We start from the raw sequence: 12531 nt of genomic DNA, 5'->3' as shown, positions 1-12531 counted from the left end.
TTTATGGTGGATGGTGAAGGTGATCAGCTTGTGGTTGTTGTCACCCAGCTTCCCATCGATTACTCGGTCGCCAATTAGGTCATCCCCATGTGGAAGAAATCAAACTTCGCGTTGTGGTTGAATCAGAACTGACAGAGCCAGCTTTTCTTTAATTAGGGTTATACGGTGATCACAGGGAGAATTCCAGACAGCAAGGGGAATCACCCACTTGTCTGTTTCAAAGGAATCCTCCTGCTCTCTAAATTTTCAAGCATATTTATACTTAAGACAGATAAAGAGAGAAAAAAAAATACAACCTTGTAGAAACCAAAACAAACGTGCAGGCAGTTTACTTAAATGAAACATATGTGCCCAGGGTAATAAGGCATGCAGGATTCCTTATCTCAGAACATGGAATTGAAATAAGCAGTATCAGCTTTTCTGGTTTTTGTCTGTTTTCCTAGTCAAGCAGGCCAGAAGCCTGACCAAATCTACTACTACACCCAGTAGCCAGTATCAGGTCAAGCAGCACTTTACCTCTTGTTGGCCCGTAGACTTCTTGAGTCAGGTAGAGGTTGTCCATGCACGATAGGAAGCTTTGTGACCACTCGTGTTTTGCTGAGTGATCCTCCCACGAGATGTCCAGGTAATAGAAGTCATCCATGACAACCATGGTCCTGGAGCATGCGGCCTCAGCCAGTTCCCAGGCGAACTCCTGGTCAAGCTCTTGACTTTGGGTGGGAGGTCTGTAGTAGACTCCCACTGTTGTGTCCCCTGTGCCATGTTCCCCACGGATTTTAACCCACAAGGTTTCCAGTCATCCACCCTGGTCACCAACATCAGCTTGCAGCTTGTGTAGATTTCCTTAACATAGAGAGCTACACCCCCACCCCTTTTATCTACTCAATCCCTCCTGTACAGGGTATAGCCATCTATACCCGTGGTCCAGTCATAGGTGGAGTCCCACCAGGTCCCCGTTATCCCTATGACATTGTAATTTTTTGCATTAAGCAGGAGGACAAGTGCCTCCTGCTTATTCTCCAAGCTCCTGGCATTTGTGTACAGGCAGGCAAGTGTCCCCTTGGGGGTTCTTGCCTTGCCCACAGATTGTACCAGGGCTGGGGCAGGGGTGGGCTCCCTTAAGTGCCTAGGCCCACTGGCTTTGCAAGGGTTGCTCAGCGGGCCAGCAGTGGCAGTAGTCCCCCCCGTGGGCTTAGTTTAAAGCCCGGTGGAGCAGGTCAGCCAGCCTGGCTGAGAAGAGCCTCCTCCCCAGGGAAGAGAGGTGGAGGCCATCTTTTCCCAGCAACTCGCTGCCTCTCTTGCCACAGAGCGGGCTGTGGTCATGGAAGCCAAAGCCTTCCCGATGACACCACCACTGGAGTCTTTGGTTAACTACCTGGATCCTCCTCTCCTTCCTCAACCCATACCCTGAGACTGGGAGGATCGAAGAGAACACCACCTGTGCCCCCAGACCCTTTAGCCCCACTCCCAAATCCCTGTAGCACCTCGTGACCCGTCTGGGAGTGGTGTGAGCCGTGTCATTGGTGCCCACATGAATGAGCATGGGATAGTGGGCTGGAGGAGCATAGGGATCTTCTCTGCAGTATCTCAGATGCGGGCCCCCGGGAAGCAGCAGACTTCCCGGGCTAAGGGGTCGGGGCGGCAGATTACCCCCTCAGTCCCCCTCAGGATGGAGTCTCTCACAACAAACAATTTACATTTTGTCTTGGGGAGAACGGGGCGGTAGCTGCAGTTGGGCCTGTTTTGCCTGCAGGAGCTGGCAACTCAGCAGGCTCTGCTGGGGCTGCAAGAGGTTCATACCTCTTGTTAAGCTCCAGCGGGGCAGGGGCCTTGGTGCGGTGGGCCTTAAGACCCTTGACTACCTTGGTCCATGCCCATGACTGGACAGAATGGGAGGCCCCGGAGTCCTCCCTTTTCCTGGAGGGAGACCGTGGTCTACCCTCTGGCTCCCGGAGGAAAAGGGCCTGGCAGTAGGAGTCAGTCTCCTGCTCGTAGTCCCTGATGGCACGCAGTCTCTGGACTGTGGCCTGGAGCTCCTCCAGCTGGTGCACCAGAGACCCCAGTAGAGAGCAGACCCCACAAGGGAAGGTAGCCATGCTCCCCGGCCCCAGAGGCTGAAAAAGGGACAGGCAGCCCCCGCAGCCAAAAGCCAGGGGCTCCATCTGGGTGGTGGTCTCTGAGGTGCCGGGGGGGGAGGGGGGGTGCTGCAGAGCCTGAGGGGACCCTTGGGGTGCAGCACGTGCCCATCCACGGCATGCTGCTGTGTAGATGTGGTCATGAGGTTAGATTGGGGGGGGAGGGTCTTCCTTTAGGTGTGTTTATAATTTTAGAAAAAATGAGCTAAAGCATTTTTTAAGATTACAAGCAGCAGTCATTAGCTGGGAATATACACTCATGAGCTCTGTCCTCATGGCTTCCATTAATTTGCTATATACCCACGTCCAAGTCGCTTTCTTTCCACAGTTACAAGCAGGGTTGCATTTTTCCCTGTACTCCAGATACTTTAAAGGAATTGACAGTAAGAACAAGTGAAAAACAAGATTATTAATGATACAGCTGACCTTGTGCTCATGTTGAACTGCTCCTTAGGGTTGTAGGGATAGATATATATATTTGGTAAATTTGGAGTGCTTGTGAAATGTCAGACTTACGACCATGTTAGGTGGAAAACGTAGTGTGAACATGTGCTCTGAAAAGAAATATCTTGGACATTATACGTAAAGTAACCTTCAGAAAAAAGGGAGGTACCTTTTCCTCTTTCAGCAAGTCTCGGTATCACTGAACCCTTCCCTGATGAAGGGGTTAGTAATATTGTTCGTTGCTACCCAACAACTGAGAGATAAATAACTTCTACAAAATGGACAAGGAAAAAACCATGTTATCCAGCCATAGTGGTTTCCAACATCCAGATTTGAAAAACAAATATACATTTCTTATTTGAATTGTTTATGTTCCAAACTAAACTTTAGAGTATTTTTTTCTAAATACGTTAAAAAGTGCTGTGTTCTCTCTTTTAGATGGGGGAGGGAGGGCAAATAAGTATTTTTAGCTATCCAATATTCTGTTCCAGATATAGCTTACTTTAAATTTCTGGTGCATTTACTTAAAAGTTAACTTAAGTAATTGTGTTGAACAGTCAAGAAATACAGAGATGGAAAAGGCTAGTATGGGTTTGCTTTTCCCAGTTATGGTTTTGGCAAGATAAAAAGTTCAAGTATTAGCCTTCTACCTTAGCAGTGTTGGTGTTGGTAGATAATCATGTGGTAGTGATAAATCCTTTATCTTTCACTGTGTGGTAGGTCACTCTCTACCCCTCCTGTATCACACTACTTACATTATAAAAAATGTTTATAGAAAGTGGGAGTTTTCTGAACTATTGTACTGCTCAGAGTATGATAGTCTCCCAAGAGCCTAAGGAGGCAGAAGATCTTTTATACCATAATACTGTAAGATTAGCCTTTTTGTAGCATTGCAAACCTGTAAAGGAGATCAGGCAGACAGCCTCTATGTTTTAAGCTTCAGTATAAAATAGTATTTTTTTCCTTCTGTTACTAGTGGAACACTGAAAGGAGTTCAGAAATCAAAGTGAATATCCCACCTTGAAACATCAGTTACTCTGTGTTTCAACAATTAGAATGTCTTGACTGGGAACCAAATAAAAAAATGGTTTTATTTGCATTTTCTGATGCAGTTTTTCATTAGATTTGAAAGTAACAATCTCAGATAATGAACCTTTTGAATAAGCCCACTCATTTGTTGAACCCAGTAGTACTTGTATATTTGAGTTGTGAAACTCCTTGCTTGTTTTTCCTGGGAGTAAAATTGACCAGACTAAGACTAAGTATTCTTCCCATAGCATCCTCAGATCCAGAAAAAATCCCAATATATCAAGTATCTCTGCTGTGATGATGTCAGAACTCTACACCAATGGATTAATGGCATTCGTATTGCCAAGGTAACTACTATTTAACCATTTTTCTTCTTTCATTGTTGCACTTCATTGCTTGTAATAGTGTTGCACATATATTGTTGATTTATTGGGACAGATGATGAGTTAGTGGAGAGAAGAATAAGAAGGCTGGAGTCAAAATTATGATTCATTTGAAACAAAATTTAATTAATTGTCTAGCAAAATGTTTTATATTCTAATTTTCCCTTTTTTAATCATTTTGAATTTGAAGCTGCACAAAAGTTTCAGACTGTCTTGTATATTACTGCTTTTTAAAAGCCTGACAGTGGTATGTTCCTTTCCTTACCAGACTTGCAATTTTAGGTGCTTATGCACATACAGATTTTTCAAACCTTTAATCCGTGTTGTCCTGCTGTCTGATTGCACAGGGAAGTTCTAATAGGCTTGTGAAATCACTGCTGGGTTTTAACCATGCTGACTCATTTTGGATCAACTCCTATATGGACTTGGGAAAAACATTTATAAGGAAAGTGGATTTAGTGGTTTAAGAGGTGGTTATCTAGGATGAGCAGCTTGTCTCGCTGAGTTAATTATGCAATTTTCTTGCATGTTTCTCTGATTTAACACCCTTCCCACCCACCCCCCGGATAACCAGGTTGTATCCAGCTCTCCTGGTAGTTTAGCAATAAAAGGGAAAAAAAGTCACAGTTTTTTCAAAAAAAACCAAAAAAGCAAGAATGAAGCTTCCACTGCATTTAATACTTCCTGAGTTCCTCATTAGAAAACATACTGTTTAGCATCAGATCTTTGCTCCCCGTGGCCTAGTTTTTGTGTCACACCAACCCTTTAAGCTTCTGTTGAAGTTCCTTACAAGCTGCAACCTTCTTGTCAGTTCTTTTCCAGTCCTTCCATCATCTGTGGTTTCTGAGATAAGATGTTTAAATCCATCAACTACATGTAGCGCATTTCCTCTGACTATAACATCCTTGTGGGCTACAGAAACCTGGAATATAAATCAACCAGCTGAAAAGGGCACAATCTAAAAAATTATATCGTGTTCCTCTTCTTTTTTGTTTAGTATGGGAAGCAACTGTATGTGAACTATCAGGAAGCACTGAAGAGGACCGAATCAGCGTATGATTGGACATCTCTGTCTAGCTCTAGCATCAAGTCAGGCTCCAGCTCTTCCAGTTTACCAGGTAAATATAACCTAACCTATACTGGAAAGACTTGTTGATGCCCTTTTCTTTTAAAACTGCTTGGGGATCTCAGTTAGAAGCTAGAGAATGCAAATCGTTATTTCTGCATAGTCTCAGGTATTTCAGATTTGTATTTAATCTCAAAACACAATCTATTGCAGTCCTCAGTCCTTTGGGTAGGCTCTGTCAGTCAGATAAAGTACTTTTGCCAAAAAGAATTTTTCAAAACCTGAAAACAGAGAGCGAGCGTCATTTCCTTTCCGATACCTGTTGTTACCTTTGTTCTCACCATTTGGGAAAGAGGATTCAAGATTCATGTCTCAGCGGTGGGATGAAGCTTTTTAAACTAACTGGTTTGGTGGGATGAAGTGAGTAAAATAAATAATTGGAAAGTAATCTCTGTTCTAAAGCAGAAATTCCACAATTTGTTTGTACCTAAACTTAAATCCCAGCCCTGTAACAAGGTCTGCCTGGGTACAGAAATCTGTTCCCACTGACCTCAGTTTAGTATAGAGACTATTTTAAAGGCAAATAGTAGTTAAAAACTGAAGTGGAGGCACAATAACCACATTTTCAAATGAATATACAGCTGTTACAAATGCTTTTTTAACTTGCAGCGGAGTAATCTGAAGCATAGTTCTGTGACAACATTAGTTACAGAACTATGATGTACATTGTGGACAGAACATTTCAAAGATATATCCACAACTCAGGAAAAGTTTCAAGGACTGTAAGAATGATTACATCAGAAAATGTTTTAAAATCAAAAACTCCAGGCACTCAATCTGCACAGTTTATTAACAAAGACGGTTAATGGGTAACTTAATAAGTCTCTAAATACCTACATGAAGAACTAAGCTCTGATAATGGGCTCTTCAATCTATAAGACAAAGATATGACAGGAGATGGCATCTACAAGTCAAAGCAAAACAAGTACAGAGTAGAAATAAGATGCAGATTTTCAACAGTGAGTGCACTTAAACGCTGGAATGGCTTTCCAGGATTAATGGCAGATTCTCCATCACTGGCAGATTTTAAGTCATGATTCAGTGTTTTTCTGAAAGAGATATATAGTTCAAACAAAAATAAATGCGTTGACTGGTTATGCCAGAAGTCCGTCTGAAACATTACAGTAGTTCTTTCTGATGTGGAAACTATGAATCTGTTGAATCTCTTAAATCAAGGTGCACATTTTGTGAATTCACAGCATAGCTGGGCTTGAGTAGAAGCTTCTGTAAGGCTGGAGAACAGGGAAGATATCACAGATTATTTGAGACACCTACTATTTTGAGAATTTCAGATTTGATTAATTATCAGGTTATGCTGGTTTGGGGGTTTTCAGGCCAGCAATCTTTCAATGTCTCTTTCTCAAGAACTAAGGTTGTTTTGTGTACTTAATGGCAATAATGTCCTTTGAGAGATCATATTTGCTAAAACATGTTATTAGTCTGTCACTTCTGTACCCAACAAAATGTCACTCAAAAAGCTGCATTACAAACACATCGATTTACTTAATTTTGACAGAAATAATACACACAATTTCTTAACTTTCTTTTAAACAGAATCTCAGTCGAATCACTCTAATCAATCTGACAGTGGAGTTTCTGACACCCAACCAACTGGACATGTGCGTTCCCAGAGTATTGTCAGTTCTATGTTTTCCGAAGCCTGGAAGAGAGGAACTCAGCTAGAAGAGTCCAGCAAGGTAACACGAAGACTTTAGTTTCAGAACAAACACTGCCACAAAACACATAAGACAGTAACACTTCTTTTGCATCTGTATCTTTAATGGGATTTCTTCTCATTTTTCTCTGCATTCTTAACATAGTGCATTATAATTTTTTTCCAGCTTTCTAGATTTCTTCATGGTAACTAAGAATTCACCTTGCTATTTCTATATGTTATCAGAATTCCATTAAGTAGCATTTGATAAAAACCAAATAAAACCACTTAACTGCCAACAAGCTAAATAAAATTATTTTAGTAAGAGCTTTTTACTCTATCAGCTAATTGCATCTTTCCATTGTAAAAATGTGAACAGTTGGAACCAGGGGTGCACAGATGTGCAAGCATGTTGGAAGCATTACTAGACCAGGTTTCAGTAGATTCTTTTCTTTGTTCTATAGAAATGTAAGTGGGAAATGATAGAATCTGTAGACAAGATATAAAATATGAAAGTCATATGGCACTTGGAAGTAAGAGGAAAGCTGATGTCTCTTGTTATATAAAAAGATTTATAGCTCTTGTTTGCCGAACTCAGGTCTTTTGTGGTTTGGTGAGTAACCAAAATTTGTACCTGTCCATTGTAGAATAATTTTTTGGTGCAGTTCCTTGTGAACTGTTGTACACATGACAGAAATGTCAACCTGACTGCCTTTGTTGGCAGTTTCAGCAGGTACCCAGATTCTTGAATTGGGCACAAACACTAAATTAACTAATTCAGCTCAGATATGTTGGTAGAATGTTATGAGAAAAGCCTAGGGTGTATGTCTCTGTACTACTACCAGTCTTGCATCTCTAATGGATGCTGAATTTAATTAAGAAAAGGAAGCAAAGTTTAAAGCATGATTGTATCTTAAATTCTAGCAAACAAATCATTCTGCCTTCCAGCATGGTGATTTGACTCGAGCAGAATATATAGTGTAACACTATTTTCAAATACACTGAAGCTGTGCAACAAAATTACAGTTCTCTTAGCAGTGTTAACTTGCACATACTTTTATGTTCTCATAATTTATTAATAATATTTATCTGGGATGTCTAGAGCTTTGCCTTTTAGGTTTTTAATATAAACATGATGATAAGTTGTACATACAGTAGCCCAAACATAGTACATGTGAGGCCTCATACAGACATTTAGTTTCTCTTCGGAGAGTTGCTGCTCTCCCAGGAGAAACTACAAGTGTGCAGGTCAGTGTTCAGACTTTTTCTCCGAGAGTAAAAATGGCCATTCCAGGAGAAAAATAACATGCAACCAGGGTTAAGTCACTCCCAAGAGATTTTTTCCTGGGAGAGAGAATGTTATAGGCTGCATATGAGTAGATAACTGGGATAGATATGTATATTAAGGCTGTGTGAAGCTTCTGTCCCTGATTCAATTTGGTGGAGATCCAGCCCGATTCAGTGACCAAATCTCCAAATTGAATCAGGAGACCCTTTAATCTCTCTGAATTGAATTGGAACCCTCCAATTGATTCGGAAAGATTTGGCGATTTGGACATAGACACAGCTTTAAATGTTTTTTTCTACATACCTCAAGGTACCAGGTGACCCATCAGTGTTGGGGCGGATGGACCATCCCACAGAAGCAAGGGGGGCTCCCCAGCGCACACAGCAGCAGACCTGAAAGTAGACCAGAAGCCCTTCCGGTCCACCTGGGGAGCATGCTGGGGCCCACCCCCCAACACTCCCCTGGCTCAGCGAGGGGCCTGGGGGGACACCTGGGGTCCCCCCATGTCTGATCGCCAAACTGAGGAGGAGTGGGGGTGCCCCCCACCCACTCCCCACTGTACCCAGAAGTGGACCAGATGTACTTCTGGTCCACTTTCCAGTTCGCCACCAAGCACACGGAGGGGCGGGAGCACCCTTGCGCTTCTGTGGGACGCTCCATCCGCCCCAGCATCGCAGCATTCACGAGCTGCACCTGGTACCTTGAGGTATGTAGAAAAAACATTTAAAGCTGTGTCTATGGCTGAATTGCTGATTCTCCAAATCAGCGTCAAATCTTCAGGTTGAAGATTCGGCTGAATCAAATTGTGGATAGTGATCCGAATCAACAAATTGAATCACTGTCCCCAATTCAGGCTGAATCTGAATCAAATGTAGCCAGTTTTGCACACCCCTAATGGATATCTGTATGTACCTAGACTTAATCTTCTCAGGTACTGGGCATGTGCAAAAGTTCATGTGCTTTTGAAAACTTTAATTTGTACAGCCCATGTGACATGGGTGAGAGAATATTGTTATAAGAACTGTAACAATCATTTCCTGAATTTTTTTTTGTTTAAAACTCAGAATTTTTCTACTGCACCAGTAACTTCTTTTTCTTGTAATTCTCATGGCGTGTTTATGAAGGGAGGGGAGCTGAAATTTGGTATTGTGGGTTTGGGTTGCTTTATTTTTACACCTCCGTGGTGCTACTGGAAATTGCTCAACTAAAAACCTAAGAATTTGTACTCTATCTAATTAAAGCTTTTTTTTAATAACATTTTCAGACTGGTCTTTATTGAGGGCTACCCATGTGCAGACCGGTTTTATAAACTAGAAATTTGAGTTACTTTATAGGCAAGAAGAAAAAACATGTTTTTTAATAAGGAAAAGGCATGTGGTAGAGAAATGTGTGAATAGATTGCCCTACATCTTTCCAAAGACTTCACCTTTGGATTTGTGAAATATCAAGTTTTAACTCAAAAATGTATATTTTAAAAAAACTGAGTTTGAGGGGTTAGAACTCAAGGACTGATTTACAATTTTAATCTCAACCATCGTGACTATAAATGCAACAGTATATGTTTATTGTATTATTGGGCTCAGAGACTAATGTAGGACACGAGCTCACTGAATTATGGGGATACTGAAACATACTAAGCTACATAAAAATAAGTTACTGAAATAGTGTCAAAAGGCAGTTTCTGTTGCAGTGACTATGAGAGATTTCTCTGGGCTGATAACAGAAAGTTTAGACTCAAGCGTTGCCTTCTGAGTTTACTGTAATGTTCATTGTAGTGTCCATGCAGTATGTTCACTGGTTTTAAGGGGAACTAAACAAGGTGAAAAGCTTGGGCTGGCTTGACAGGCAGTTGTAGTACAGAGTAGAGTCAGTGCCAATACTAGTTTAGGCTCTCTTTCATTGGGCCATGAATACTAATGTGGAAAGAGGCCTCTTACTGGTTGGTAAATACCTTTCAGTTTTTCAGACCAGATGCTGAGAAGCTTCATAGGGATTGTAACCCCTGTGTGGAAGGAGAATCATAATGCAGGGTTAAGATTGTGAATAATAAAAGGATCAGTGAGCAAAGATGATCTTGGAGAGTCCCCAAGAAAGATAACTTTGGGTGTTAATAAAAGCAACTGAATTTCGAAGTGAAGTGCACTTGGAAACACTTAAAAAAAAAAAAAAAAAAAAAAAAAGTTTCAGCTAGGGAGGCATATGTATGGCCCGTGGCATACTGGAACATCTTAAAATTGCCTTGGCTGCATGCAGGAGGCAGTAGGAAGGTCAAGTGAGTAGGGGCAGCAGGGGCTCCCTGTCTCTTCACTGCTAGGATTCTGCGTGTCCAGCCCCAATCCTTTCAACCTCTCTTCTTTCTCACTCAGTGGAGAGGAGAGGTAAAGTGGGCTGGAGCAAAAAACCCTGGAAGTAGTGGTATAGTTGAGTACCTGAGTGCCAGAACCAGGAAGTGGTCTGACACAGCCTGCAGACTGCCTTCCTCTCTGCTCTTCTTCCCTTCCCCACGTTGAGGGGGGAGAGTGGAGCTCTGTGGGACTCTGGAGGACCTGTGAGTCTTCCTGTTCCTACATACCCATAACAGGGACTGAAACACTGCAAACACCTAGGATCTGGAACCAGCTTCCAAGGGACGTGGCACTGGCTTCTACCTTTGGAGGTCTTTAAGAGGAGGCTTGACAATTACCTAGCTGGGGTCATATGAGCCCAGTATTCTCTCCTGCCCGGAGCAGGGGGTCGGACTTGATGGTCTACTTAGGTCCCTTCCGACACCACACCTATGAATCTATAAACCTCTTTTCAATAGGTATTGTTTTGGAGCACTTCAGCTATTTTTGGAACGTTTCAAAGGGCATATATGCTTGTACCGATGGCCCTTTGAAAGCTTTCAAAGGCATTTGAAACATTTCAGTCCATGCACATTCATAAAGGTCTGCATCTGTCTATATTATGGAATAGCGGACCTGTTTTTGTATCTCGTCAGCATTACATGTTTCCCACCTCCAAGTACACCAAGGAATTCTTCAAATCAAAACAATTTTAAAAACAGTGCCACTATTGTAAACATGACCTACACAGTAGTGGTTGTTCTCTGCATAGAAACCTCACACATGTTATTCATAAATATTTCTGAAGATGCACCACATCACTGGAAATTAAATGCTGCAAATTGTGGCATTTTATGTAGTTTGGCCATTTTACAATAAGAAAAAAAGTACAACCAGATAAGTCTTTTGGATCTTTACTAAACCAGCCATCACTGAGCACACGTTTAACTTGTTCCTTAACTTCTTTTAATTATTTCAGGTATGTTATTCCTGTTGTAAAAAAAATAAATAAAAAAAATAGCACTTGTTTTTATAATCAGTGTGAAGCTAAATGCTGCATGCTTTATATGCATCTAAAAACCATGTTCATCTAGTTAACTCTTTTATGAAAAGTTTGCCCTCTGACAGTATATTTGAAGCAAATGTAGTAATAGTGCTTCAGGTTGCAAAGTGAAGTAGGGACAGACTAAACTAGCTCATGGATTTTTTATCTCATAATCTCCACAGATCCTATCGTGCTGGGATGACTGCTTGTTAATTCTTACGTCTCCCTCTCTCTGTTTTACGTTGCTTTGTGTTTCTCCTGTTGCTTCATTGTCTCAGGTGTCAAATGTGAAGTCCAGCACAGCTAAGGTCAGCACACCCATGGTGCCTTGTACAGGGCAGGCTTAAGGTCAGGGATTTTTAAACACATTCACTTGTGTGATTTATATAACAAAAATCTTACAGACTAACCCCTATAAGAGAGCATAACCTTTTTTTTGAAAAACCTGTTGATTTCTATATGGAGTTTTGTCAGATTTCTTGCCTTATCAGTCTGATTTAACAAGTACGGGTACATCCCACACTCATAAATCTATCTCTTTGGTTCAGGCTTTGTTTATATGTAGAACTGATGTAGTGCTATCCATATTCTCGCCCCTACAACCAATTGATATGAAAACCTTTATATAGTGCAAATTAAATTTTACCTAGTTAAATACGTCTGCAAGACCTTATCAAATAAAGGGTTTAGTAACTAAACAATCCTTGCTAGTTAGTTAGCTGCTTTCCTGGCCTCATGTTGAATTACATACAACATCATGAAACACATTGCTTGGCTTCAAGCAGGACTATGGTATAAGGAGAGTGGAGTGCCAGCTACATGTAATTCTGTTCTTTAATCCTGAAGGTAAATTCAGGGCACAATTTAAAAGAAGACACTTTATTGCTAATGTATGGAAGCAAACCCAGTGAATAGGCTATGCTGTTTGTAGAATGCAGTGTTTCCTCCATTCTTCCTTTTCTCAACTCACCTTTTTTCTCTTTGGCTTGCTTTTGCTTTCTCTGTGTTACATTATTGCATGCCCAGCTGATTTTTCTCCAAGAATCTTTTGGAGTGTTTTCCATAAAATTCTCCTATTTCTTGTGCGTTTCTCAATGTCAATG

At 41.4% G+C, this 12531-nt stretch overlaps 1 protein-coding gene across 1 annotated transcript in view; it reads left to right on the top strand.

The window, feature by feature from the left end:
* The window catches only part of RAPH1 (Ras association (RalGDS/AF-6) and pleckstrin homology domains 1), an 86279-nt gene extending 79209 nt beyond the window's left edge, over positions 1–7070 (top strand). The window contains exons 12-15 of the mRNA XM_019553660.1: positions 3857–3955; positions 4989–5109; positions 6672–6814; positions 6959–7070. Of these exons, the coding sequence (XP_019409205.1) occupies positions 3857–3955; positions 4989–5109; positions 6672–6814; positions 6959–6985 (390 nt within the window). The 3' untranslated portion in view covers positions 6986–7070. The remainder of the gene's footprint in view (positions 1–3856; positions 3956–4988; positions 5110–6671; positions 6815–6958) is intronic.
* The last annotated feature ends 5461 nt before the right edge of the window (positions 7071–12531 follow it).

This window comes from Crocodylus porosus, unplaced genomic scaffold (assembly GCF_001723895.1).
Source record: "Crocodylus porosus isolate Cpor-Errol unplaced genomic scaffold, CroPor_comp1, whole genome shotgun sequence".
NCBI lineage: Eukaryota > Metazoa > Chordata > Crocodylia > Crocodylidae > Crocodylus > Crocodylus porosus.
Note: the sequence above shows the minus strand (reverse complement) of the source record. Positions and strands in the feature narration are given on the sequence as shown.